This window comes from Rhamphochromis sp. 'chilingali', assembly GCF_963969265.1.
Source record: "Rhamphochromis sp. 'chilingali' genome assembly, chromosome: 19".
Taxonomy (NCBI): Eukaryota; Metazoa; Chordata; class Actinopteri; order Cichliformes; family Cichlidae; genus Rhamphochromis; species Rhamphochromis sp. 'chilingali'.
In genome coordinates this window covers 6,723,527-6,750,176 of record NC_137946.1, presented here as the reverse complement: position 1 = coordinate 6,750,176, position 26,650 = coordinate 6,723,527, and the positions used below count along the sequence as shown (strand labels likewise).

General features: G+C 41.6%; 1 protein-coding gene and 2 long non-coding RNA genes across 11 annotated transcripts in view; 2 read left to right on the top strand and 1 right to left on the bottom strand.

Moving 5' to 3' along the window:
* The window catches only part of cblb (Cbl proto-oncogene B, E3 ubiquitin protein ligase), a 174,848-nt gene that overhangs the window by 83,448 nt on the left and 64,750 nt on the right, over positions 1-26,650 (bottom strand). For all 8 annotated transcript variants that reach the window (XR_013969943.1, XM_080867435.1, XM_080867433.1 and 5 more), the window contains 2 exons: positions 10,124-10,324; positions 3,067-3,261 (listed from right to left, as the gene is read on the bottom strand). Coding sequence is in view for 7 of the 8 variants with exons in the window: in XM_080867435.1 (XP_080723561.1) it covers positions 3,067-3,261; positions 10,124-10,324 (396 nt within the window). In the remaining variant the exon portion in view is untranslated. The remainder of the gene's footprint in view (positions 1-3,066; positions 3,262-10,123; positions 10,325-26,650) is intronic.
* Positions 7,059-8,160, top strand: LOC308387418. 2 transcript variants are annotated; one of them, XR_013969945.1, is made up of 3 exons: positions 7,060-7,519; positions 7,609-7,672; positions 7,975-8,160. It is a non-coding gene; the product is annotated as an uncharacterized lncRNA (long non-coding RNA). The 2 variants fall into 2 exon arrangements; XR_013969944.1 differs by having other exon boundaries at positions 7,059-7,672.
* Positions 24,132-25,509, top strand: LOC308386844. The gene is made up of 3 exons (XR_013969856.1): positions 24,132-24,240; positions 24,577-25,058; positions 25,178-25,509. It is a non-coding gene; the product is annotated as an uncharacterized lncRNA (long non-coding RNA).

Here is a 26,650-nt window from a genome sequence, read left to right as displayed (position 1 = left end):
GACTGATTCATGTCCTACACAGTTCTTACAAGTTCATAGAAATTTCTGTTCAATTAGAACCAAGTATTTGAGTTGATGATTGCAATTTTTATACAATGTTGTAATTTGTGTTTCAACAATTTTTTGATTAATGTTTTGTTTCCGTTACAATATTATACTTTAATGTATAATATTGTAACGGAAACAAAACAGGAAACAAATCATCAATCAAAAAATTGCTCTCGTTTTTATTCGGGCTACTTAAATTTATTTTGGGCTACCAAAAACTGAAGAGTCCCTGCCCGAAGGGCTACCAGGGATTTTGAAATTTTGCGAGCCCTGGTTTAGGATTGCAAAACTGAATCTGAACAAATCACAAGACAGGGGTGTCAAACCAGAGATGGCTACTTGCACTCGCGACTTAGACTCGAGTCACAGTTAAGTTGCAAAAACCAAAGCCTTCAGACTTGAGACTTAGACTCGAGGTTTGGGGCTCGAGTCTTGAGAAACATTTTTTACCCATGTAAATACGGTAACTGTAGGTTATTTGGATAGTAACGAGATGTACACAGCAATTTGTCTCTAATATTTAATAAAATGTTCTGAATATGCTAATAATTTGTGAATTTTTGTTTTAAATTTATCATTAATTATGTGAGGGTTGTAAGGAAGACATAGTCCAAAGGTTTCATCATACAGTGGGGCAAAAAAAGTATTTAGTCAGCCACCGATTGTGCAAGTTCCCCCACCTAAAATGATGACAGAGGTCAGTAATTTGCACCAGAGGTACACTTCAACTGTGAGAGACAGAATGTGAAAAAAAAATCCATGAATCCACATGGTAGGATTTGTAAAGAATTTATTCGTAAATCAGGGTGGAAAATAAGTATTTGGTCAATAACAAAAATACAACTCAATACTTTGTAACATAACCTTTGTTGGCAATAACAGAGGTCAAACGTTTACTATAGGTCTTTACCAGGTTTGCACACACAGTAGCTGGTATTTTGGCCCATTCCTCCATGCAGATCTTCTCGAGAGCAGTGATGTTTTGGGGCTGTCGCCGAGCAACACGGACTTTCAACTCCCGCCACAGATTTTCTATGGGGTTGAGGTCTGGAGACTGGCTAGGCCACTCCAGGACTTTCAAATGCTTCTTACGGAGCCACTCCTTTGTTGCCCGGGCGGTGTGTTTTGGATCATTGTCATGTTGGAAGACCCAGCCTCGTTTCATCTTCAAAGTTCTCACTGATGGAAGGAGGTTTTGGCTCAAAATCTCACGATACATGGCCCCATTCATTCTGTCCTTAACACGGATCAGTCGTCCTGTCCCCTTGGCAGAAAAACAGCCCCATAGCATGATGTTTCCACCCCCATGCTTCACAGTAGGTATGGTGTTCTTGGGATGCAACTCAGTATTCTTCTTCCTCCAAACACGACGAGTTGAGTTTATATCAAAAAGTTCTACTTTGGTTTCATCTGACCACATGACATTCTCCCAATCCTCTGCTGTATCATCCATGTGCTCTCTGGCAAACTTCAGACGGGCCTGGACATGCACTGGCTTCAGCAGCGGAACACGTCTGGCACTGCGGGATTTGATTCCCTGCCGTTGTAGTGTGTTACTGATGGTGACCTTTGTTACTTTGGTCCCAGCTCTCTGCAGGTCATTCACCAGGTCCCCCCGTGTGGTTCTGGGATCTTTGCTCACCGTTCTCATGATCATTTTGACCCCACGGGATGAGATCTTGCGTGGAGCCCCAGATCGAGGGAGATTATCAGTGGTCTTGTATGTCTTCCATTTTCTGATGATTGCTCCCACAGTTGATTTTTTCACACCAAGCTGCTTGCCTATTGTAGATTCACTCTTCCCAGTCTGGTGCAGGTCTACAATACTTTTCCTGGTGTCCTTCCAAAGCTCTTTGGTCTTGGCCATGGCGGAGTTTGGAGTCTGACTGTTTGAGGCTGTGGACAGGTGTCTTTTATACAGATGATGAGTTCAAACAGGTGCCATTCATACAGGTAACGAGTGGGGGACAGAAAAGCTTCTTACAGAAGACGTTACAGGTCTGTGAGAGCCAGAGATTTTCCTTGTTTGAGGTGACCAAATACTTATTTTCCACCCTAATTTACGAATAAATTCTTTACAAATCCTACCATGTGAATTCATGGATTTTTTTTTCACATTCTGTCTCTCACAGTTGAAGTGTACCTCTGGTGCAAATTACTGACCTCTGTCATCATTTTAAGTGGGGGAACTTGCACAATCGGTGGCTGACTAAATACTTTTTTTGCCCCACTGTATTTCACTGTATAAATGAAGTGTTTCTTAAATCTTTGTTGTCCAGATATTAAATATATATATTATAATATAGATATTAAAGTGTCATTTTTTCAAACGATAACCAAGGAGAGATAGCAGCAGCAACAATGTGGCAAAGACTATTAAATAATTATACAGACCATTATAATTACAATTACATCCAGCCCTGAACTCCTCATAGATTACAAAAATATTCCTTTTCATATGACTGACTCAAGCTACGGTGCTTGACAGCTGGAATGACGTGTGTTTGCCAATATTCAGTGTCTGCTTTTGATCAGACATAGCACTGTAGATTATGGCAAAACATCTCCACTTTGGTTTTTGCTGTCCAAAGGATACTGCTCCAGAAATCTTCTGGCTTGTTCAGATGAACTTTTAAAAAAAAAAACCTAAGCTATGCAAACATGTTCTTTTTAGAGAGCAACCTTCCAAATAAGCCATATTTGTTCAGTTTGGTTTTTTTTTTCAAATAGTACTGTCAGTAAACTCTGGGTCTCCATAGCATTGTGATAACACGTACCTTAATACTCAAGACTGCTACTTTTATAGAGATGGTAACAGTTGATAATCATGATCAGTGAGTGAATCAAGTGGATTTAATTAGCAGCATTTGGGGCACTTGGAGTAATTTGTGGATTGTCATGTAAATTCTCTGCTGGTCAGTAAACATTGTCGAAACTGTGTAAATAAACTTAAACACTTGTGTGCCAGGTGAACATATGAGGGGTTTCATAGTGGCAGTGTGCTGAACTGTGACTGACCTTGGGGGAGCAGATGGGACTGGCAGATGGGGAGCGAATGGCACCTTTGTTGATAAGGTCACGTCGTGGTGGGACAGGTGGGAGGCTGAGGTGCTGGACACATTGGCTGGAGTTTCCCCCATGGGCTTTTCTGTGTTGGCTGACAGGTGAAGAACTGGGCGACACCATTGGCGATTTCTGATGCTCGCCACATTGCTAAGGGAAAAGGTAAATAAACTTTAAAAAAAAAAATCTTAGTCGTTTATTACCAGTTCTATCCTGATTAGAGACTGCTAGAATCCACATTCTTTATAGGGGATAGATGGAAGCAAATCTACACCACTTTAAAATGTGGTAAAATGTTATTTCCCGTTTTGATTACCCGAGATTATGCTCTCGCCACTGCTCCAGAAGTGATGTATCATAGCCAACATAATGAGAAGGTTAGATATAACCTAGAGCTCAGTATTCAATTTTCAATAGTACTGTACTATCTATCATCAGCTGTCATGGGGCAAAAGGCAGAGTACAACCTGGACAGACTGCCAGTCTGTCACAGGGTTAACACATAGAGACAGATAAACATTAACACTCATGTTCACACATGCTTGGCCAATGCTCTTTTTTGGACTGTGGAAGTAAGCCTTGGAATCTGCAGTTGTTTAGAAATGGCTCAAATGGCTCCACCATCCTAACTTCTGTAAATTTTATAAGTCTCCGTCTTAGCGTTACTACCAATTGTAGTCAATGGTTATGACTAACAACCATAAGAAGATGTCATCAGATGGTGTCAAACCATCAGCAGTTTTTTTAACCATGAACCACAATGCTTTTAGCTTGGCTGGTCAACAATGACAGCCAGTCACTGCTCATCTTCTCCTGGTCCCCAGCTACCCTGTTCTTTGATTTCTCCAGTGCTTTTAACACCATTCAGCCACGACTTCTGAGGGACAAGCTGGAGCTATCAGGAGTGGACCACCACGTGTCCCAGTGGATACTGGACTACCTCACAGGACGCCCACGATATGTGAGGGCACAGGGCTGTGTCTCTGATATGCTGGTCTGCAGTACGGGGGCCCCACAGGGAACTATGCTGGCACCATTCCTCTTCACCCTCTACACTGCAGACTTCTACATCAACTCCCCACGCTGCCACCTACAGAAGTTGTCTGACGACTCTGCCATAGTCGGCCTCATCACAGGTGAGGATGACTCAGGCTACGTCCACACATCCTGAATAGATTTGAAAAGGTGAAAAGGTCTGAAAACGCTCTGCGTCCACACTTTCAGTCGTTTTCACAGAGATGTGCGTCCACATTGAAACGGCCGAAAACGCTTACGTTCAAGCATTGCACGTGCGTGAAACACTAAGATTCGGCCTGCCTCATTTCTGTCTGCCCTTTATTTACTTTCCGGCTCTTTGAAACGTCACGGCAAACTGTCGAGGAAAAGCACCAGGTTTTTTAAATGGACTAACAATGAGGTGGAGTTGTTGCTACGAGTAACACAAAATTACAAAGTTGCAAAAGCGAGTGAGAATTAAAGAATTTGAAGAAAAGCTATCTGAAGCATGTACAAACTGATATTTTGTACATGGGCGACCGTGGCTCAGGGGGTTGGGAAGCGTATCTGTAACCGGAAGGTCGCCGGTTCGATCCCGGGGCTCTCTGTCCTGGTCGTTGTGTCCTTGGGCAAGACACTTTACCCTACTGGTGTTGGCCAGAGGGGCCGATGGCGCGATATGGCAGCCTCGCTTCTGTCAGTCTGCCCCAGGGCAGCTGTGGCTACAACCGTAGCTTGCCTCCACCAGTGTGTGAATGTGAGAGTAAATGAATAGTGGCATTGTAAAGCGCTTTGGGTGCCTTGAAAAGCGCTATATAAATCCAATCCATTATTATTATTAATCTTTAATAGGGCTGTCAAAATTGAGAGCAAACAAAACAACTGCTGTATAATGCCCTCCGCTATCTTTGTTTAATTGGTCACATGACTGCATCATAAAACTAACATGTGTCATCATTTTCAAAAGTCTCCGTTTTCACTGTCCACACTGCGATGTGAAAGCACCGTCTTTAAATGTATTTGTTTTTGAGAGCGTTTTCAATATGATGCGTTTTCCTTCGGGGAAAACACAGTCTCAGTGTAGACAGGAGGCCAAAACAGAGAGAAAACCATGCGTTTTCAAAAGTAAACGCATTAGTGTGGACGTAGCCTCAGAGTACAGACAGTGGACTCTGGACTTGTGGACTGGTGTCAGCAGAACCACCTGCTGATCAACACTGGGAAAACCAAGGAGTTAGTGGTGGACTTCCGGGGAGACAGACCCACCACACTGACACAGGTGAACATCCAGGGAGTGGACATTGAGATAATGGACTCTTATAGGTACCGGGGTGTTCACCTGAATAATAAACTGGACTGGAGCCACAACACTAATGCTCTTTACAGGGAGGGTCAGAGCAGACTCTACCTACTGAAGCGGCTGAGGTCATTTGGAGTCTAGGGAGTGCTTCTAAAGACATTCTATGACTCTGTGGTGGAATCCATCATTTTTTACCGTGTTGTATGTTGGAGCAGCAGTTTATCGACAGCTAAGAGGAAGAGGTTGGATAAACTTATCAGGAAGGACAGCTCTGGGATGCACCCTGGATCCAGTGCAGGTGGTGGGAGACAGAAGGACTCTTGCCAAAATAACTTCTCTGATGGACAAAGTCTCCCACCCCATGCATGTAAATGTTGCTGAACTGCAGAGCTCCATCAGTGACAGACTGTTGCATCCTAGATGCATGAAGGAGCGTTTCTGCAGGTCCTTCCTCCCTGCAGCTGTCAGACTGTACAATCAAAACTGCTCCCAACAAACATAGATGTTTACTAGGGGTGCAACGATACTCGTATCGATATTGAACCGTTCGATACAATGCTTTCGGTTCGGTACGCATATGTATCGAACAATACAAAATTTTTAATTTATTTTATCAACTTTCCTTCTGACGATGCTGTCTGTGTTGAGCGCTCAGTGGATCTGCGCTCGACAGTGCAGCCTAGGCGGAGTAGTCGAACGCAGATTCACTGAGCGCAGGGCAAGCTAGCAAGACAGAAGTTAAGCTCTCCTTGCAACATGGCAAATTGAACCTCCCCCACCCTCATTCAGATGTGGCGTTTGGAACTATTTTGGTTTTCATGTGACGTATGACCCTGAAGGTAAGCGCGTCATGGACAAAAGTAAAACAGTATGTTGGATGTGCCACGTAATGCTCAATTACATTGGAGGGAACTAGTGCGTTAGCGCAGTTAGCTCGTTAACGTGTTGGCCGTCCAGCCCCACGCACGGGGCGATCCGCGGTAGCTCGTTAACGGAGACTTGCGTGTTGTGGCGTTAACGTCATTTCAGATTAACGCTGACAGCACTAGTGGGAACACAGTGAATGTGACTGCACATTTACGCCGACATCATCCTAGTGCAAAGACAAGTGGAAGCAGACAAAAACAACAAGCAGCATGCTACAAACTTTATCCGAGTCATTTAGACAGCCGTTAGCACATGATTCTCCTTATGGGGACCTGATATGTTTAATATGCTGCTGAGAATATAGCCCAGAAGAAGCGTATAGTATAGCTTTTATTTTGGAAAGAGCCATTTCTCTGTAATAAACTCTCTTTTCCAAAGATGAGGGATTTCTCCATCAGATAGATTTATTTTTTTAATTACTTTGTTGTTTCAGCAACATTAAATTTAAAAACTGTACTTTTGAGTTAAAATATATATTTATGATTTTAATAAGTTACAAATTAAAAAGGCATGAACATTTTTTTTTGTATCGAAAAAATATCGAACCGTGACACCAAAGTATCGAACCGAACCGAACCGTGAATTTTGTGTATCGTTGGACCCCTAATGTTTATGTAACCCACATATAATTGTACGAAGAGTGACGTGACTGGATTTTCCCCCTATGAATTGATGTTTGGGAGACAACCAAGACTGCCACCCTGCAGATGCCCAGGGACGGGCATACCATCAAGAGGGGAGGGTGTAACCCACATACAATGAGGGTACCACTTTAAGGACTGATATGAGGAGAGATGGACAGCCTGCCCAACCAATCGAAATGCACAGGTCCCAGTATGTTTTGACCAATGGGAGAGCAGTCTGCCGCTGTATGTCCCACCTACGTGCTCTGTGTTTGCTGCTATGTGTGGAGGTAGTCGCGCGCTGGCAGGAGAAAAGAGAGACTGAAGCTTTTGAGCTGGAAAAAAGTATTAGATATAAGTTGCAACCAACTGTGTTGCACATAAGTTCACTGGTTATCAGCTACCTTTCATGTTAAAAGTAGCCACAGTGAGTAAATAGGCAAATGCTGCATTTTTCTGGTGACTTTAGAAAGTACCGCGTGGAGCTAAACTGTTAGCCTTTGTTAGCTCTGGTTGCTATCAACTGCCTGGAAGTTCATCTCAATCTGCTTCCAGAAGTAAGGTAACACTTGAAGCGCAACTTATGTTTATTTTTCCTTCATGTCGTATTACGGTTATTAAAGAGAAAACATGTCCTGTTACGTTATTTAGAGCCCTGCATTTTCCGACCGAGAGACACTATGCCATTGTCTTCGGCCGTGATGCGCTGAGATCGGTGAGCACATGTTGTATGTCTCAGTTAGTTCACGTCTGTTTCATATTTTATTGTTGAGAAACTGAATTAATCTCAATTGTTTGATTAATAATTGTCGCATATGCGACATATATGCATATGCACTGACTTTACTTGGTTTAATGCATAGTTTGTGTAAGAGAAATGTTTTATTTTTGCAAATTTGAGTATTTTTATTGCAAATTTATGTTGAATGTGATTTAAACAAAATCCTAAGTTGTGAATTATAGCTAGAACAGCATAATTAATATTTGAATTGCTCTTCTGACCCTGTCCGTTGACAGGTCAGGTTTTTTTTGTATGCTGAATTGTTCCTGAGGTGGATTCCTCCGGTGAAATAGATGGCGAGCCTTCCCACCTGGACTTAGAGAGACTGAGATTCGCTTCTTTTCCACTTGATGATCTGCTGCACCTTGCGGTGTGGTAGGACTGTATCACTCACACTTTCACGCACAGCTGGTTATACATAAGACCACTGACTGACATTCTCTCATCCCTATTTTCTTTCACACCCTGGGAATTTTTTGGACTTTACCCCTTGGACATTTTTTATTTGGGACTTTAAATAATGAGCTGTTGTGTAGAACATTCTCCACATGTGAAAAGAGTGTGAGATTTTCATTTGAATGTACATTGGATTTGTGTAATCTGTTCTATAAGAGTTAAGGAGTCAGGTTACTAGGGTGCACCCGAGCATTGAAACCCGAACATTGAAAACCAAAAATAACACTTGGCCAAGTCATTGCTTTAGTAGTTTGTGTTTTACTTTTCTTTTAATTTTTGTAAGTTTCCTTTCTACCATTGTAAAGTGTCTTTAACCTGTGCTTGTCAACCTTATGGTTTATGTCACTAAAGTTGGCCGGTTCTTTTGAGTTACATTCTTGTCTCTGTGTCTCATTTGAACACACCCCTGTGCTCCTATAGTCGAGCCTATTGGTCCATTGATATATTCTTTTCAACAATTCCCCTTACTGTGTTACATTTACATTGCACATTACTTTTCTCAGTTTATATATACACAAGTTACATGTCTACTTTTTAATGCACAGGTACAATACGCAATCTACACTTTTCTAATTATTCTAAATATTCTTAACTATTTAATAATAATAATAATGGATTGGATTTATATAGCGCTTTTCAAGGCACCCAAAGCGCTTTACAATACCACTATTCATTCACTCACTGGTGGAGGCAAGCTACAGTTGTAGCCACAGCTGCAGAAGCGAGGCTGCCATATCGCGCCATCAGCCCCTCTGGCCAACACCAGTAGGCAAGTAGGGTAAAGTGTCTTGCCCAAGGACACAACGACCAGGACAGAGAGCCCAGGGATCGAACCAGCGACCTTCCGGTTACAGATGCGATTCCCAACCCCCTGAGCCACAGTCGCCCAATAAGCATTTAAACATCTTTCAGTATCCTGCACTGTTTGCACACTACAACCTGGGTTTGCCACTTATCTATACTTTAATTTTAATAACTGTACAGTACTCTGCTTTGGTAACTATTGTCCATGATGTAAATATGTAAAAACTGTGTTTCTGTTCTGTGTCCTGTTCTGTTTGTATATGTGTGTTTTTGCTGCTGATACAACCACATTTCCCCTTGTAGGACAATTAAAGGATTATTCTAGTCTTCTATCCTATTCTATACTTTTGACCCTGTGTAAATTAGAGAGAATCCTAATACCTAATACCCTTTTCTGTATTATGAGTCCAGTCCAGTTTATTGTTCAAATAAACACCAAAATACCTGTAGCTATCCACAGCCTCAATGTAGATACCTTGAAAACTCCACCCTTTTCCGGCTGAGAACCATGGCTTTAGATTTGGAGGTGCTGATCCTCATTCCCGCCGCTTCAGATTCGGCTGCGAAGCATTCCATTGCGAGCTGGAGGCCAGCACCAGATGAAGTCAACAGAACCACATCATCCGCAAAAAGCAGAGATGAGATTCTGACACCACCTAAGTGAAAGCCTTCTGCCACTTGGCTGCGCCTAAAAATTATGTCCATAAAAATTATGAACAGAATCGGTGACAAAGGGCAGCCCTGGCGGAGCCCAACACCCATTCGGGAATGAGTCCGACTATGTGGACCAAGCTCTTGCTACAGTTGTATAGGGACACCCCATACTCCCGCAGCACCTTAAACAGCACACCAAGGGACACGGTCAAATGGACCAAATAGCATATGGATCAATAGGGGCTCTATGTCCATGTCGCTCTTGGGCGTCACTCCCACAGGCCTTAATTCTGAGACTCTCCACCATCTAAGAACTGAAGACGCTTCTCAGATGAAATATCTTCAAGCAACTTAAAGAAGTCCAGACATTTTTCTTTCCAAGTTCCTTAGACATATAATATATAACTGTATATAATTTCTTGAGCAGTGTATTTAAGTCTGTATTAATACTTTTGATCCTGTGTAGATTACCTTCCTGATGTTGGCCAGTCCATTCATGACAAGACAGTCTTCTCGGTCTTCCTCATCATCCAGGTCCAGCAAGGGGGAGCTGTGTTGGTCCAGGAAGAAGCACTTGGAGCCCTCATTTCGTGGGTCAAAGGGATCCACAATAATGGGCTCTGTGCCTTTGATCTCACAGCGACAGAAAGGGCATCCTTGGCCATCTGATTCCTGAATAGATATAACAGGCTAGTCATACACAAACATACAAAAACACAGGTGGTGACATTTTAACCAAAAAATATAACTAAATGCCACATGTTGTTTCAGTAACATCATGAAATTATTGTGCATTCATTGTAAAAGACCCTGTCAAAAACATAAAAAAATAGCAGTATTTCGAGCATCTATCTGACAAAGACAGAACAAAGCTATGCTTTTGGTAGCCATATAGTTGGGAACGTGACTGTGGACTTGTGGGAACTGATGTCCGTTAATTAAAAGCTTTACCTTTATGACACACATTTAAACTTTATTTTTGAGTGATTGTTTCATTCATAAGTCAACATTTCAGTAGCACACTGGGAGAATTCTGAGTCAAATGATTATTGTCTGTGGGCTTATTACCACACTACTATATCACTATTACCATTATCACAGAAAAAAAAATGCAGGCCGGTTGCATACATTACTTATTGTTTTCTTTGAATAAATAAACCTGCAGATTTTTATCATCCTTAGCTCTTGGACAACTCTTCTAATAATTCTTTTCACTCCTCTGTCTTTCAGGGAGCACCTACTTGTGGCCAGTTTATGGTAAATGAGTGATCAGTTCTGCAACCAGTGCTATCAGTTTGTTTTGCAACAATAAGGTTACAAAGGTGTTGAGAGAACTCACTGGTTTTACCAGTCATGAGATGTTTGTTGTGTGACACCTTGGTAATGACAGACCTTAATAGGCCACCAGCTGGAACTGAACCAGCTCATTTTAATTTGAATTAAGTGGCAGGATTGCTTGGAAATTACTGATAGATTTCAGCTGGTGTCACTGCTTTCCATGCCTTTTACACCTCCCTTTCTTTATGTGTTCAATACTTCTTCCGTGTATAATTTCTCTATTACACATAACTTTTTTCATGGACATCTATGGTTTGATTTCTTTGCATCTGTAGGTTGGATGGGTTGCTACTGACATTTGGTGAGAAAGTCACGTCAATACTGCCTTCAAAAATATATTTACTTTGAAACTTGGTGAAATGTTCAACACTTATTTTATTCAACGTTAATCTTTTTCTTTTATTTATTTACTTGTTTTCTTTTATTATTCTTATTATTATCTCTGTGGTTATACACTGCTGAAGGTGACAGGGATAGTAAAGAGAAGGAGTAGATAAAAAAAAAGGGAAAAACTGCAAGACTTAAACAAATAGCTCCCTGTGTCCACCCCAACATCCCTAGAGAAGCTGATGATAACCACATCTTGCATGTGAGCTCTCGTCAATTTTTAGTTTGGAAGGACCAGCATGTCTTATTGATGGAGACATGCGGGCACACACTCCCTTTGTGACTCTAATCTATTGTGGGTGTTTTAACATTCCTGGATAAAGTTCTTTCTTTTTCTACAACTAAGGTTTATTTGGCAACTATATCTGCTTTTGATATTGGATATGATGAGGTGACTTAAGGTGTACCTTAAGTACGCTGTACTGGTGTAGAGTCAACAACCTGTCTCTGAATGTGGACAAAACAAAAGAGTTGAATATCAACTTCATGGGAGCACAGAGAGATCACTGTGTACTTAACATCAATGGATCCTCTGTGGAGGTCGTCAAGAGCACAAAATTCCTTGGTGGTCACCTGGTGGAAAACCTCTCCTGGTCCCTCAACACCAGCTTCATAGTTAAGAAGGCCCAACAGCATCTTTACTTCCTGCGGAAGCTGAGAAAAGCCCATCTCCCATCACCCATTCTCACCTTTTACAGAGGGACTATTGAGAGCATCCTGAGCAGCTGCATCACTATCTGGTATGGTAGCTGCACCGTATTGGATTGCAATATCCTACATTGGCTAGTGAGAACAGCTGAGAAGATCACTGGAGCCTTTCTTCCCTCCATTACAAACACGTATCGCACCCACTGCATCCGCAAAGCTGCAGAGGAACCCACAAACCCCTCACACACACTCTTCACACTGCTGCCTTCTGGCAAGAGGTACCAGAGCATTCGGGCCCTCACTGCCAGACTGTGAAACAGTTTCTTCCTCCAAGCCATCAGACTCCTGAACACTCAGTAACTGGACCTTAATACATGTCACTACCTCAAGCATTTAACTGCACAATCTCATATACACAAACACACACACGCACACCTTCATACATCAAGCTACCTTTTGTACAATGCTCAGTCTTTTGCACAACCCACTGTCATTGTTGCACTTTTCTATTGCACTGTTGTGTCTGCACTGTCTTGTGTCTGCATTATTCTGTTCTGTCTGGTGTTGCACTGTTTTTTTGTTTGGTTTTTGGCAATTTTTGCACACTTGCAATTTATATAGTTCTGTATTGATTGTCTGTATATGTCATATGTAGCACCATGGTCTTGGGGGAACGTTGTCTGGTTTCACTGTGTACTGTACCACTGCACATGGTTGAAATGACAATAAAGCCACTCGACTTGACTTGAGTACTGCTTCTCACTTTAGGGTCTGCAAAGTGAGTGGGTAGGCTTCATGCATTTTTTTGTGCATCCTTCTTACACACAGTTCTCTTCTGACAGCCTTAGGGTCGTATTACGTCCAAATATGTTAGGGTACCTGGATCGTTGTGTTTTTTTTTTTTCTTTGACTCTTGTTTATTCGTTGTTGTTTTCTCTGTGTGACTTTTTTCCTAGTTGACTTATCTGTATTTCTAGTTCAGGTTGTCTGGTTAGTTATTAGTTCCCTTGTCATGTCCTGGTCTCATCTCTGTCCTGTTAGCCTTGGTCTTGCCTTTGTGTGTCCACCCCTTTTAGGTCAGTCTTGTCTTCATGTTTGTCTGCCTGTTTCCCTAGACATGTGTTCTTGTGTCCCTCTCGTCCCTTGTTCTTTCGCCCTCTCTCATCCCTTGCTCTCTCATCCTCACTGTCTTGCCTCCTTCCCCTGGGTTTCATCTGTCTGTGTCCAATTGTATGTGTTTCTTGTACTACCTCTTTTAGATTGACAGACAGATTACGCTCAGCTGTGTTCCCTCCTGTGAGTTGTTCCCTCGTTTGCCCTTGTCGCGATCGCCCTCATTCCCCACTGTGTTCTGCCTGTTAGTTAAGTTCCTGAACAGTTTTTGCAGTCCAGCAATAAAGCTGCCACTTGAGTTTGGTCTACATTTTGGGTTCTTCAAACCTGCGTGCCTCACACAGTGAATGACAGAATGCTGAGTTTTCCTAAAATTATTCCTGTGGCTTATAGCACTATATAGAATTTGAGCTTGTGAGCTCTTGCCTTTCTCTTTTCGCATTTGAGGAAAAAAGGAGGCTGGATTCTCTCTGTCTAAGTCCAGTTGCTTGTCTGCTTCGCTAACCTGGGGCCCGTTCTTCGTACCTCGCTAAGTAAGTTAGCTGGATTAGATTGTTGACGATTTCGCGTGATCTTGGATCGTTCGGTTCCCCGAAGCTCATCCGGGACTTGCTGTCATAGCAACAGAGCCGTAAGCGTAAACCTGCTCGGGAGCAGGTTTACTTTATGTAAACAGGATTAGATCGCGGCCACGCAGGTATGTCCGCTTCATTTATACGAAAGCAACAGCGATATTCCACCACTGTTTCACCATAAATAAATAACATCAATGTAACTAAAGATAATGCAGCACTTGATCCTTTTATTGATGTCACACAGATACATACAGGTCATTTCCTAAAAAAGGGAAATGTACTATTAATCATTCTATTACATGTATGTGATTATTACAGATGTAATTCATATTTCAGAGTAGTAATTGTAAATTACTTCGTGTAATCAAGATGGGAGACGTCTGTGAAGGTTCTCAGTCATCCAGGTCATCGTAGTCAAAGGAGCTTGCAAAGAAAAGCGTCTGGACTTCTTTAAGTTACTTGAAGACGTTTCACCTCTCATCCGAGAAGCTTCTTCAGTTCTAAGGTCAAATGGTGGAGAGTCCCAGATATAAACCTAGTGGGAGTAACCCCCCACAGAGGGACAAAAGGACCCCCTGATGATCCTCTAATCGCCTGAGCCAAGGTGTGAAACTGGGTGTGGGTCCCAATCAGCCAGAGTTTCGGGTGTGTTCATTGTGAAACCTGGCCCCACCTTATCATGCGAATTCCTGAGGTCAGATGGCCCAGGATGTGAGTGGGCGTTAAGGCGTCTGGGAAGGGATCTCAAAACTGGATTATAGATGGCAGAGAGTTGGTGTCGTAAACCCCGCCTCTGTTCAAAGATGGTCGCTCACAGTGGACATAGATGCTTCTTTCACTCCTCTTTCAAACCATCTGTCCTCTCTGTCCAAAATGTGAACATTGGCATCCTCAAAGAGTGTCCTTTATCCTTAAGATGCAGATGGACTGGTGAGTCTTGTCCTGTGGAGGTGGCTCTTCTATGTTGTGCCATGCGCTTGTGAAGTGGCTGTTTGGTCTCTCCAATGTAGAGGTCTGGGCATTCCTCACTGCACTGTACAGCATACACCACATTGTTAAGTCTGTGTTTTGGCGTTTTGTCTTTCGGGTGAACCAGTTTTTGTCTGAGCGTGTTGGTGGGTCTGAAATGCACCGGGATGTCATGCTTGGAGAAAACTCTCCTGAGTTTTTCTGATACACCGGCTACATAGGGGATGACAATGTTGTTGCGTCAACAAGATGGGAGACCACGGCTATAAAAGTGAAGGTGGATTTGGGAAACCTGTCGCAGCCATGTCCTGTCCGTCTACGCGAGCCACCCATTGCGGAAGGTGCAAGATTGATAAGGAGAGTCCTCAGAATTCAGCGTATATTGCGGGACAGACAGGATCCTTTAGCTCAGCGCGACAGTGTGCTCATTGAGAGATATCGATATTCCCGTGAGGGTATTATTTACTTAACCAACTTGTTGACGAGGGGGTGCAGGACCACCACCTGTCTTTTTTTGCTCTGCCCTTTTCTTGGTTGCTGTTATGAACAAACAAACAGAGTATTTCAGGGTCTCTTTCCAAGAGACTAAAAGCAATATAAGTGATAAATATTACCATTCTGTGGAATATTCTTATATTTCACTTTTACTTGTTCCCATGTTCTAGTGGGTCCTGTTGTGGCTCTAATGTGAAAGGGGATATAATATAACATAATATAATATAATGTAATATAATATTGGATAATATAGTGTAATATAATAAATCTACCCTACCGCCTACTGGTGTTGGCCAGAGGGGCCGATGGCGCGATATGGCAGCCTGGCTTCTGTCAGTCTGCCCCAGGGCAGCTGTGGCTACAACTGTAGCTGCCTCCACCAGTGTGTGAATGTGAGAGTGAATGAATAGTGGCATTGTAAAGCGCTTTGGGTGCCTTGAAAAGCACTATATCAATCCACTCCATTATTATTGTTATTATTAACTTACTTACGAGTTTGATTTGTCAGCAACTTCCTGCCAGCCCTCTCTCCTTGATTTTGCAGCCTTTGCAGTGTTCCCTTGCGTTCTGATTAAACTCTGAAACTCCTGAAATCCCTCAATCAAGAGTTCTTGCTCTGCTGCCGGAAAATACCGAGAGCGCTCCTTCGACATTTTCGCCGACCAATCAGAGGGTTGCCGATCAATGTTTCTACTATCGATGCGTAGCCCCTTTTGGGGTGGCTGTAGCTCAGGTGGCAGAGCAGGTCAGTCACTAACCAGAAGGTCGGTGGTTCGATCCCAGGCTGCCTCCTGGCTGCATGCCAAATATCCTTGGGCAAGATACTAACCCTGTGTTTGCCTACTGGTGGTGGTCAGAGGGCCCGGTGGCGCCAGTGTCCGGCAGCCTCGCCTCTGTCAGTGCGCCCCAGGGCAGCTGTGGCTACAATGTAGCTTGCCGTCACCAGTGTGTGAATGTGTGTGTGAATGGGTGAATGACTGAATGTAGTGTAAAGCGCTTTGGGGTCCTTAGGGACTGAGTAAAGCGCTATACAAATGCAGGCCATTTACCATTTACCACACCCAGTGATCTCACATTACTTCATCCAGCTGTACTAATCGTCAACAGCAGGTGTGTTCGGAGAACCGGATTAGCGAGCTCAACGTTAGCGCGATGATTTGGTCTTGGATGTGTCATTTGATCTTGGATGTAGTAAGCGACGTACGAAGAACGGGCCCCAAGTCAGAGCTTTGTCTAAACAGAGGTTAACTCGCCGGATTATGGACGTTTTCCTTGGCATATGGCACTAAGGGTCTCTCTTTTCCTCAGGGCGTGAGAACACATTCCACCGGAGGAATGGGAACCTGAAGGGCCCTTTTTAAAGAAAACTTGCAATCAGCGTTACACGGACAGCTTATACACTAACTGGGTAGTGGTGTTCTTAGCAAGGTGAAGAGCGGAAGAACTGAGAGATGACTGTGATGACAGGGGTGTATGTGTGCAGGCAGGTGACCAAAATGAGTGCAGGTAGACATATTATCACAGGTCTTTTGCCTTAGAGCAGTAAATAGATTTTTTTATCAGACATTTTATCAGTATCATGGAGTCTTTTCACTTTACCTAGCATGCATCAGCACACACACTGGACCTTGTATGTGTTAAATATTGATTCTGTTTCTTCTGTGGACATTTTGTGGTGTACTTGGAAAACTACACCAGACGGCAGAATATACGCATTGTGGGGATACCAGAGAAGGCGGAGGGCCCACGACCAACGAAATTCATCACCAAACTACTCTTTGATGTGCTTGGGGAGAACAACTTCGAGAGGCCGCCATCGGTGGCTAGAGCCACGTCCGTTCATTGTCAGACTCCACCACTTCCAAACCACAGAGCTGATCCTACGCCTCGCCAGACAGAAGGGCCCGCTCCTATTCAATGGATCAAGATTCCACATATTTCCTGACTACAGCCCAGAAGTCAACAAAAGACAAAAGTCTTCTCCAAGTCCAAAAGGAAGCTCCACAGTGCAAAGGTCAAGTTTGGTCTCTTCTACCCAGCCACTCTGCAGTTCACACACAACGGGAAATGCATGAGATTTACCGACCCTGCAGAGGCGCTGACCTACGTTAATAATTAATATCACTGTTGATAACGAACGCCCCGCCTCGCACCCTGCAGAGACTGGTGACTGAGGTAAGGTAACGATTGGGTTAATAACATTGAAAATCATTTCACAGAAGGTGGCATCATTAGACATGGCTACTCTGTCATATTTTGAATATTTCTTTACTCTCATTGTGTTCTATTATCATTGGTCATAGTGGCAATGAACGTTTTATATTTGATGGTGTAAATACACACCACACATAATGCCACTCATGAGCACCTTCCTTTTCTTCATTACTGATGTTATTGCCCTTTTTTTCTTTTCTCTTTTCTCTTTTTCAAATTATGAAAGGGCGTTACAGTTTGTTTAATACCCCGTTGGAGAGGTTCATTAATGGTTCAAACATGTATCCTTTATTGCGGGCAGCATGCAAATGCAGGTTTGCAAAAGTTTCAAGTTTTTTTGGGGTGGTAGCCTTTTTAAGGCCTGTTTATGTGTTATGTGTTGTTTTGGTGTGGCATTTGCTCTGTATTCACTGTGTGCACCTACTGTGATTTTTTTATCGTTTAAATTGGGCAAACATCTATATTTTTGAATTACATAGTTCTGACAAAGAGTAGATTGGACCCTGACCCAGATAATGCTGACGTAAAAATTATAAGTTGGAATGTGAAGGGTATGAACCAGGCAATCAAGAGAAAAAGGGTCATTTCTCATTTACAACATCTTGGGGTTGGTATTGCCTTCCTACAGGAAACCCACCTCTGGAATTGTGATCAGTCTAAAATTCGCAAAGAATGGGTGGGCCAAATGTTTCATTCACAATTTAATTGTAAAGGCTGAGGAGTGGCTATACTCATCCACAGAAAAATTCCTTTCATCGTATCAGATACTATCTTGGACCCTAATGGCAGATATGTGATGGTTGTGGGAGAGCTGTCTCAACTTTCCCTAGTATTGGTCAATATTTATGGTCCAAACTTTGACGATGAGAACTTTTATAAAAAGATGCTAAGCTCTATTCCCAATTTGGATAGTTATCATTTGATTATGTCTGGGGATTACAAACTGGTAATGGATTCTGTTTGGGATCGCTCTTCCCAATCTTTACTAAGACTGTCTAAATCTGTGCAAACAATTCAGTCATTCGTAGAGGCACATAAACTTGTAGACCCTTGGAGATTTAAATATCCCACTAAAAGGGAGTATTCGTTTTACTCTAATGTGCACAAGTCATTTTCTAGGATAGATTTTTTTCTGGTTGACCCCTACTTACTGAGTGCTATTACAGACTGTAAATATGATGGTCATTTCTGATCATGCCTCGGTTAGTATTAAGGTAACTCTTCCGACTCAGAGGACAAAGTGGACATGGCAACTGGACCCACTCCTACTCGCTGATTCAGATCATCAAGCTATTAACAACTATTTTAGAGAGTTTTATGCTAAATTATATTCCTCAGATTCAGCACCAGCTCAAAATAAGTTTGACGCTTTTTTTTCTAATCTGAAGTTCATTACAGAACAAATAGATTTTTTTCTACAGGTAAATAGGACGGATGGCATCTCAGCTTCGACCCTCTGGGAGACGCTTAAAGCGTATCTCAGGGGACAGATTGTCTCTCATTCTGCTTATATGAGGAAGAAGAAGTATAAGAAGTTTGAGGAATTATCCTCAGAAATCAAGACCCTGGACGGACTCATATCTGGTTCTCCGACCCCTGATTTGATTAAGAGGAGAGTGGTCTTACAAGCTGAAATTGATCTATTAACTACCGCCCAAGCAGAGAAGCTCATTTTAAAATCCCGTAGTAGATTGTACGAAGAGGGAGATAAACCATCCAAATTATTAGCTAGCCAGCTCCACCAAAAAGCAGCATCCCGTGTTATTTCACAACTTATCTTATCAGATGGCTCATCAACTGAGGATCATCAAGCTATTAACAACTATTTTAGAGAGTTTTATGCTAAATTATATTCCTCAGATTCAGCACCAGCTCAAAATAAGTTTGACGCTTTTTTTTCTAATCTGAATATTCCTATAATTGTCTCTGACTCGAAAGAACAATTGGAACAAAGTCTGACACTGAAAGAAATTAAAAATGCAATAATGTCCCTTCAGAGTGGAAAAGCCCCTGGTCCGGACGGGTTTCCAACTGATTTTTATAAGAAATTTATGGACAAACTTGCCCTTCTTCTTCTCTTGGTTTGCACGGAAGCAATAGAGAATAACATTCTTCCGCCTACGCTTCAGCAGGCATCTATTACACTCTTATTAAAGAAGAATAAGGACCCCCGAGATTGCACATCCTATATACCAATCAGCTTAACAAACTGTGATGGCAAAGTGGTCTCAAAAGCCATTGCACTCCGACTTGAGAAAATTCTTCAGGGGACCAGATTGGGTTTGTCCAGGGTAGACAATCCTATTTTAACCTGAGGCGATTGTTTAATATCATCTATATTGAGGCTGATACTCCATCCCCAGAAGCCGAAATATCGATTGACGCCGAAAAGGCGTTTGATCGGATTGAGTGGGATTATCTTTTTCACACACCAGTAGGCTAAGTGATTTTTAGCCAATTACAAGTTGAATCTGGTAGTTGGGGGTGTTAGCTAAGATACCGTCATTAAGAAGCGGCACAACTAATGTGTCTATGTGAGCTAATTTGCGATGTGCACCGCTGGCCCGGCCATTTGTTTTTAATGCACCCTCCCAGATTAATTCACTGCATGTCGTACCCAGGGCTGGACTGGGACAAAAAATCGGCCCAGGCATTTTGACTGGAGACCACCCCACCAGGTATTATAGGAAAAACCATAAAGCCTTTGAATGAAAACAAACGCTGTTATGACAGTGATGTACACTGTCTTGTTGGTATATGTATGATTTCTATACGTTGTACATCAGATAAAAACTTTGGTTGTAAGATTCAGATAATTATTTAATAAAAGCTAGACATTTTAAATGAGAATAAGAAAGAAAAGTATTTCTTTGTGCCCCCCTTTCCCTGTTAATGCCCTACCTGGCCTCCTGGCAAAACTTTGCTAGAGCCGCCCCTGCACAGTTACCAGCTGTCAGCTACTTAGAAAAGGATCCTGGTGTTATTTGTCTCTCAGAAACAGTTCATAACTTTCCTTCAACTTATTCATGTCACCTAAAAGGTAAACCTGTCCATCACCTGTTCAGCTCTGATGATTCATCTTCATGTTTCCCTCTCACTAGATATCCAAACCGATATCATGACCTTCAGCTTTTACAGCTGTGGCTCCAGCAAGCATCAGCTGATACTAGAAATTAATATTAAATACATTCTAACAGCAGCTCATCAAGCTTAAACGCGCTGCTGTTGTTTAGCGCGACATCCGCTGGTTTCATCTTTCTGGCGCAAAGTCGGTGTGCAAATTCCCTGCTGACTCGGCCTCAGGATGTCTAGAGGCAAGAATCAAGCGCACCCAAAGGAGCGCATCAGTGATCATGTGCGCATCACGCAGAGGGAGAGTGAGAGGCGAAAGGCAGCGGCAGAGCATGGCAGTTTTAACGCAGTTTGTGTGATTCTGTGTGCGTTAATGAAACTGTAAGTTATTACTTTTGACAGGTTAACTGGTATGATAAGAGTTATAGTTGTTTGTGCATGTTAAAGCTAAAGTTATGCCCCGGTACACTGATATCACATTAGTAGATTTATTTAATTATGTAATTAATTTGCACTAAGTTAATACCAGTGGCCAGAATCTCCTCCAATGATTACATCCTGCGGTTAAAGGATTTTTCTGTTGTTTATTGTTTAGTTTAACTGTTGTTAGCTTACCACATTCTTGCCTTAGTACTAGCAACTAGGAAGATATGTGCTATTTAGCCAACTTCTGGTCTCACGGCGACCCCCTGTGGACATTGTAAAATATTGCTGTGTCAGAGTAGATGATGTGTTCTGATTGTTTCTTATTTATCTTTGACCCTGCTAATTATAGTATTACCTGTTTCTGTTTCCAGACAACCATGCTTATAGTCACCTATACTGCATCTGCCACAATTATAATTGCATATCTGGCTGTATCACAGTTGGATTTATCATGGCAAGCCCTGCTGTAACCAGTTCTTCTGTGAAGCTTCATTAAAGACGGTGAACTAAACTCCTGGACTGCTGCAGTCTTTCTGCCCGAAGACTTAGGCCAGACTAGTATACCCAGCACTTCCAGTATATATATATTCTACAGTCGGCGATAAACAAAGGAGAGACTTGCGTCACAAATACCGATCAGCTGATCATTGATCAGTTTCATGATTGAATGAGAGAAGAAAAGGCAGCTGACAGCGTAAAGATGCAGAATAACTCCAGCTTTGTGTCTGTTTTCATCCTAGCTGAAGTACGGGACAAACTGTGTTCCTTTTCAGCTCAATACGAAATGCGTGATTTTTTCTCTGAATACGGGACGATTCCGTTTTTTACGGCACGGTTGGCAACTCTACTAACTAACCGTGCCCAGGGTTGCCGACCCCTGGGCACGGTATCTCATCGGAACCTTTTCCTCTTCACAGAAGGACCAAGCAGGGGGATCCAGTGAGTCCATTACTTTTTGTTTTAGCTATACAGGCACTTGCAATAGCTCTTAGAAGCAATAATAGCATACAAGGTGCGCTGCCACTGCTGGGGTGCAGTAGCTCCATCACCCCACTAGGGGGAGGAAGCGGGTTTGTGTACTCAAGTTTCTCTAGTAAATATTAGTGATGGGATTTCCGGCTCTTTTTAGAGAACCGGCTCTTTCGGCTCGGCTCACTAAAAAGAGCCGGCTCTTCGGCTCTGAACCGGCTCTTCAGGTTGTTTTGTTGCTTTAATTACATTATTATTAACCATAATATAAAATTATGCACAAAAGGAATCACTAATGTAAAAAAAAAGTGGTTTTATTTATATATGTTTATATATAAATATATGTGGTGGACCCTGGAGACAAAGCACGTACAAACTCCAAAACACATTCCTAGAGTTAACTGAACTTCCAAAACAGAGCTACCTAGATCAGTTAAATTACACAATTGAAAGCATATGTGTATGGTTTGTGTATTTATACACAAGCACTCATACATATTCAAATAATAATAATAAAAAAAAGTCGTTGGTACTTGCTGGCTGTGTAGCCACTAGGTAACAAAAGCTAAACACTGCGCCTAGCATTCTGGAGCACTTCTGTTGTGTTTTGTACGTGTTTTGGAGTTTTTACGCGTTTTGGAGTTTTTACATGTTTTGGAGTTTTTACACGTTTTGGAGTTTGTACATGCTTCAGGGTTTGTACGTGCTTCAGAGTTCGTACGTGCTTTGTCTCTAGGGGCCACCGTAAATATACTTTTATTTATTCACTCCACATAAAATGTAATAAATAAATCATATAATACAAAAACCAACTAGTCACAGTTCAACTTTTAGCTATTTAAATTTTCAGCTTTTTCCTTTTAAAAAAATTAAAAATGAAACAACACAAAACACTGCAAACCACAACACAATTAAGTATAAATTAAAATAAGAAAACAAAAACAACATGGAACATTCTCTGTCATATGGACCTGCACGAATAAACTTTCTGAATCCTTTATCATCCGCAATCTTTCTAATCCCTGGCTCTCTTTCTCCCTCCCGCTCTGTTCCTGTGCTACTGCGAGTGTAACTACCGCCCCTCCCCCCTCTGCCCAGCGCAAAGCACAAGGCTCGCATGCGGAGTGAAGGAGAAGGGTCTGGCTGCAGCCACTGTGGAGCTCCACAGTAACCGGATACACGTGACCTCCACACTAACCGGAAACACGTGACCTCCACAGTAGCCGGAAGCACGTGACCTCCACACTAGCCGTAAACACGCATGGATACCGTGGAAGTCTTGCAAGTTGATCACAAAGGTTGGTTAAGTCTTTCTTAAATAAATTTGCCGTTAGTGATTTTATAATTCTAGGAATCGTCTAGTTTTCTTACAATGATCATGTTGCCACTTATTTTGCGTTACAACCACATTCCTCCTTATTTTAATGTTTTTTCATCGTGCTCCATGGCAGAGAAACACACAAATATGCTTTTTCCTGGGCCTGGTTTAAGTAAGAGAGCTGGATTAACGGCTTCTGTGGGCGAGAAGAAGCAAAAACCACATTTTGCATTAGAGTATGATTTATTGTTGGCGTCAGAGATGCAAAATAACGAATACTTCAATACTGTACTTAAGTAGAATTTTCTGGTATCTTTACTGCTGTACTTTTTTGTGCCTACTGTATACTTCTTTATACTTCTACTTCTCACATTTTAGCACGCGTATCTGTACTTTGTAATCCGTACATTTGTAAATCAGTCCCCCGCACGCGTGCTTTGGACGCAAGATTACTTCAAAATTTTGTACATAAATTATATTTTAGACCCTGTACTTCTTACTTCGACTTGACTAAAAAGTCGAGTCAGTGCTTTCTAAACACAGGTATCTAAACTGTAGTAAGGAACGTGTGTACTTGTGACACCTTTGGTTAGCGTCAACACTGTAAATTTCGTCACAAACAGATTTATAGATTTATCAATACTTCTATTCGTTATTCTTTTCTGTACAGCTTTTTTATTGCCCAGATTTTAGTTAGCCCCTGTTCAATTGACTGTTATATGTCAATAGAAACATGTCTCACAAATTAAAGTGTCTTGTAAAATATTTGTGGGGTTTTTTTTTCAAGAATTTTCTTCCCAAATCTATTACATGCCAACTGTAAATTGTTATTTCTGCTAAATCCTTAACTTAAATGTATATATGGTGTTTATCTGTTTCTCTCTCTGTTTTAGATGCACACATCAATCTGGAATTCGGGCTTAAAGTCAGAATTGCAGGAATGCAACACGTGTTGCAGAGGACTCTTTCACTGCCCTCTGTGCCCCACTTTCAGCCCTACTGTCAGGGCAAAGATTGAGGAGCATCTAAGTGTGCATATAAAAAAAATGCTTTGCCTTTCAAAGGTATGTTTGTATTAAATATACTTTATAGTTATAAATATGCACTTTTTTAAGCACTTCTGCAGTATCTTTGTTGACTTAAAAGTTGCTGTTGATATTGTACAGTTCAGTGCATTCATCTGCAACAAAAATAGTGTTTTTATAAAATATATTTTTATTTACTTTTCACCACTTTTCTTGACATAAGTTTTGTGATCCATACCATTTTGCTTTCATTATTGAGGTTGGCTTGGATGTTTTTGTTAACATGTACAATCTGATTGTTAGACAAATTGATTGCATTCTATACAACTACATTTAAATTACATCTGTTTGTTTGTTTGTTTTTTTCTCTTACAGATAAAATGATATGCCGGTGCAGGCTGCCTTGTAGGACAACAGGACACTTTCACTGCCCTGTCTGTAAGATTACAATCATACGGCGTGGGGATATGGCAAGGCATTTATTGTCTTGTCAGCATTCTTCAATGCCAAGTCAGCCACCATTATCAGGACTGCTCCCCACTGAACTCTCCGAGGAGACCCGTATTCCTCCGGCAGTACTCTTCGAGGAGCCCCGTTTCCCCCCCAAGGTTTTGTCTTCGGTATCTGAACCATTTTCTGAGTCTTTGTTAGAACATTCATTGGCTCTACCCTCTGTGTTCAATAAAACTGCAGCTGATGGAAAGTCCATGAAAATGACATGCCCTCACTGTGGCCTTACTCTTCATAGCTCTGGCAAGCTATTTGCACACTGGAGAGAGGAAGCCAAAGCTGTGCTTGAAGGACAACACGTGCCCATTTTCAGACTGAAAAAGCGCAAGTTCCAGGAAGTCAGTCAAGTCAGTATTCACTTTAACCAGTAGTGTAATTATATGGTTAGTGAAATTTGAATAACTGTTAAAAAACTGTTCTGCAACAGAGAAATAACTATGTTTTCATCCCCATTTGCCTGACACAGGAGCCAGCAGTTGTTGAAGATCTGCGTCCTGCTGTGCAGTGGGTTGTCCAAAATAAGGCACTTTTCTGTGGACATGTAACAATGCCCAAATATCTGTCCTTAAATCAAGGGGACCAGCAGAGGGTCTTAATAGACATGTCAGAGGAAGAAGACACTGGAGCAAGGGACTTGTTCCTCTTTGTTTTTCAGTTTGCAGAGGACATGGAGCTCTTTTTGAAAGCATGTGCCAATGAGCAGGGGCTAAGGGTCAGTGCTATGTTTGACATGTAATGGACAAATGAAGGCACTGGCTGTGTTTGTTTGTTTGTTTGTTTGTTTAATATGTTGTTGTTTTTTTGTTTTGTTTTTTGCGTAGTACAAAATTCCAATTAAACTTATTTCAAAATGTTGTTCACTTTATTCTGTGTCCATACTTATAATAAAGGATTACAGTGTAACAGCATTAAATGTAAATGTAACAGCATTTTTTTTAAACTTGTAATTTCAAAATAAAAAGCTTATTGTTGATATTAACAGTAAAGAATTGCAATCAATAATATTTTTATACATTTTAAACATTAACACTCTGGGCTCTATCCTGGCCATCTGTGGACACTTCACTTATTCTTTTTTTTGACTACTGCACTGCAGTGGACCAAAAGAATGACACGGGTTTGATCTTAAGGATCTAATAGTTGTGTGTGTTGTGCATGACATTGCCACACAAATATGTATTTGCAAGATAGAGTAGAATAAATTATGACGCATGAAATATTACATAGGCTGCAGTGAATTTCTGTTGATACAGCCTATTGAGCTTTGAGTTTCCCAGTCAAACTTAGCTTTGAAGCACATGCTAAAAACACTTTTACTCTTGTACATTTCAAAACAAGACACCATAGCCAAAATATTAACAAAATATATATTATTAAAAAATTCAAAGCTGCAGCACATACAGCAACAAACACCGTTAGTAAATGTGTCCTGGAGTTTATGCAGGTGCAGAAAGTGCTGCTGCTGTAAGTAAGCCTAACAGCTTCCAGATCACTTATTTTTCTGAAAAGATGGTAGGAAGGGCATCACTGCTCATTTCTACAGTCTCCCAGATCTTGGAATACAATCCCTTTGTACCATGAAACCACTTCGCAGTACTAGGAGTCCACTAAAACCTATAAAGAGAGTGATCCCGGAAGAAATGGGGCACACACTAGTGACCTCAACAATTGCAAGACAGCCTTTTCCCCGATGCTCAGATACAATTTTGATTTTGATGAAAAGGACTGGTGCTATTTTAAAGAGTCACGTCGGCAAAAGTAGATAAATGTTTTAAGAAATATACATTTTATAGCATTTTGTGAACATACACAAAAAGTGGCCATTTTTGGCAACAAACAAGCTGAGAGAGAGTTTTATATTTTTTGCTCTCCTTGAGCAAAAATAATAGTGCATAATAATCAATGTTGATGTTAATCAATTAGATGTCCCAGACACTAC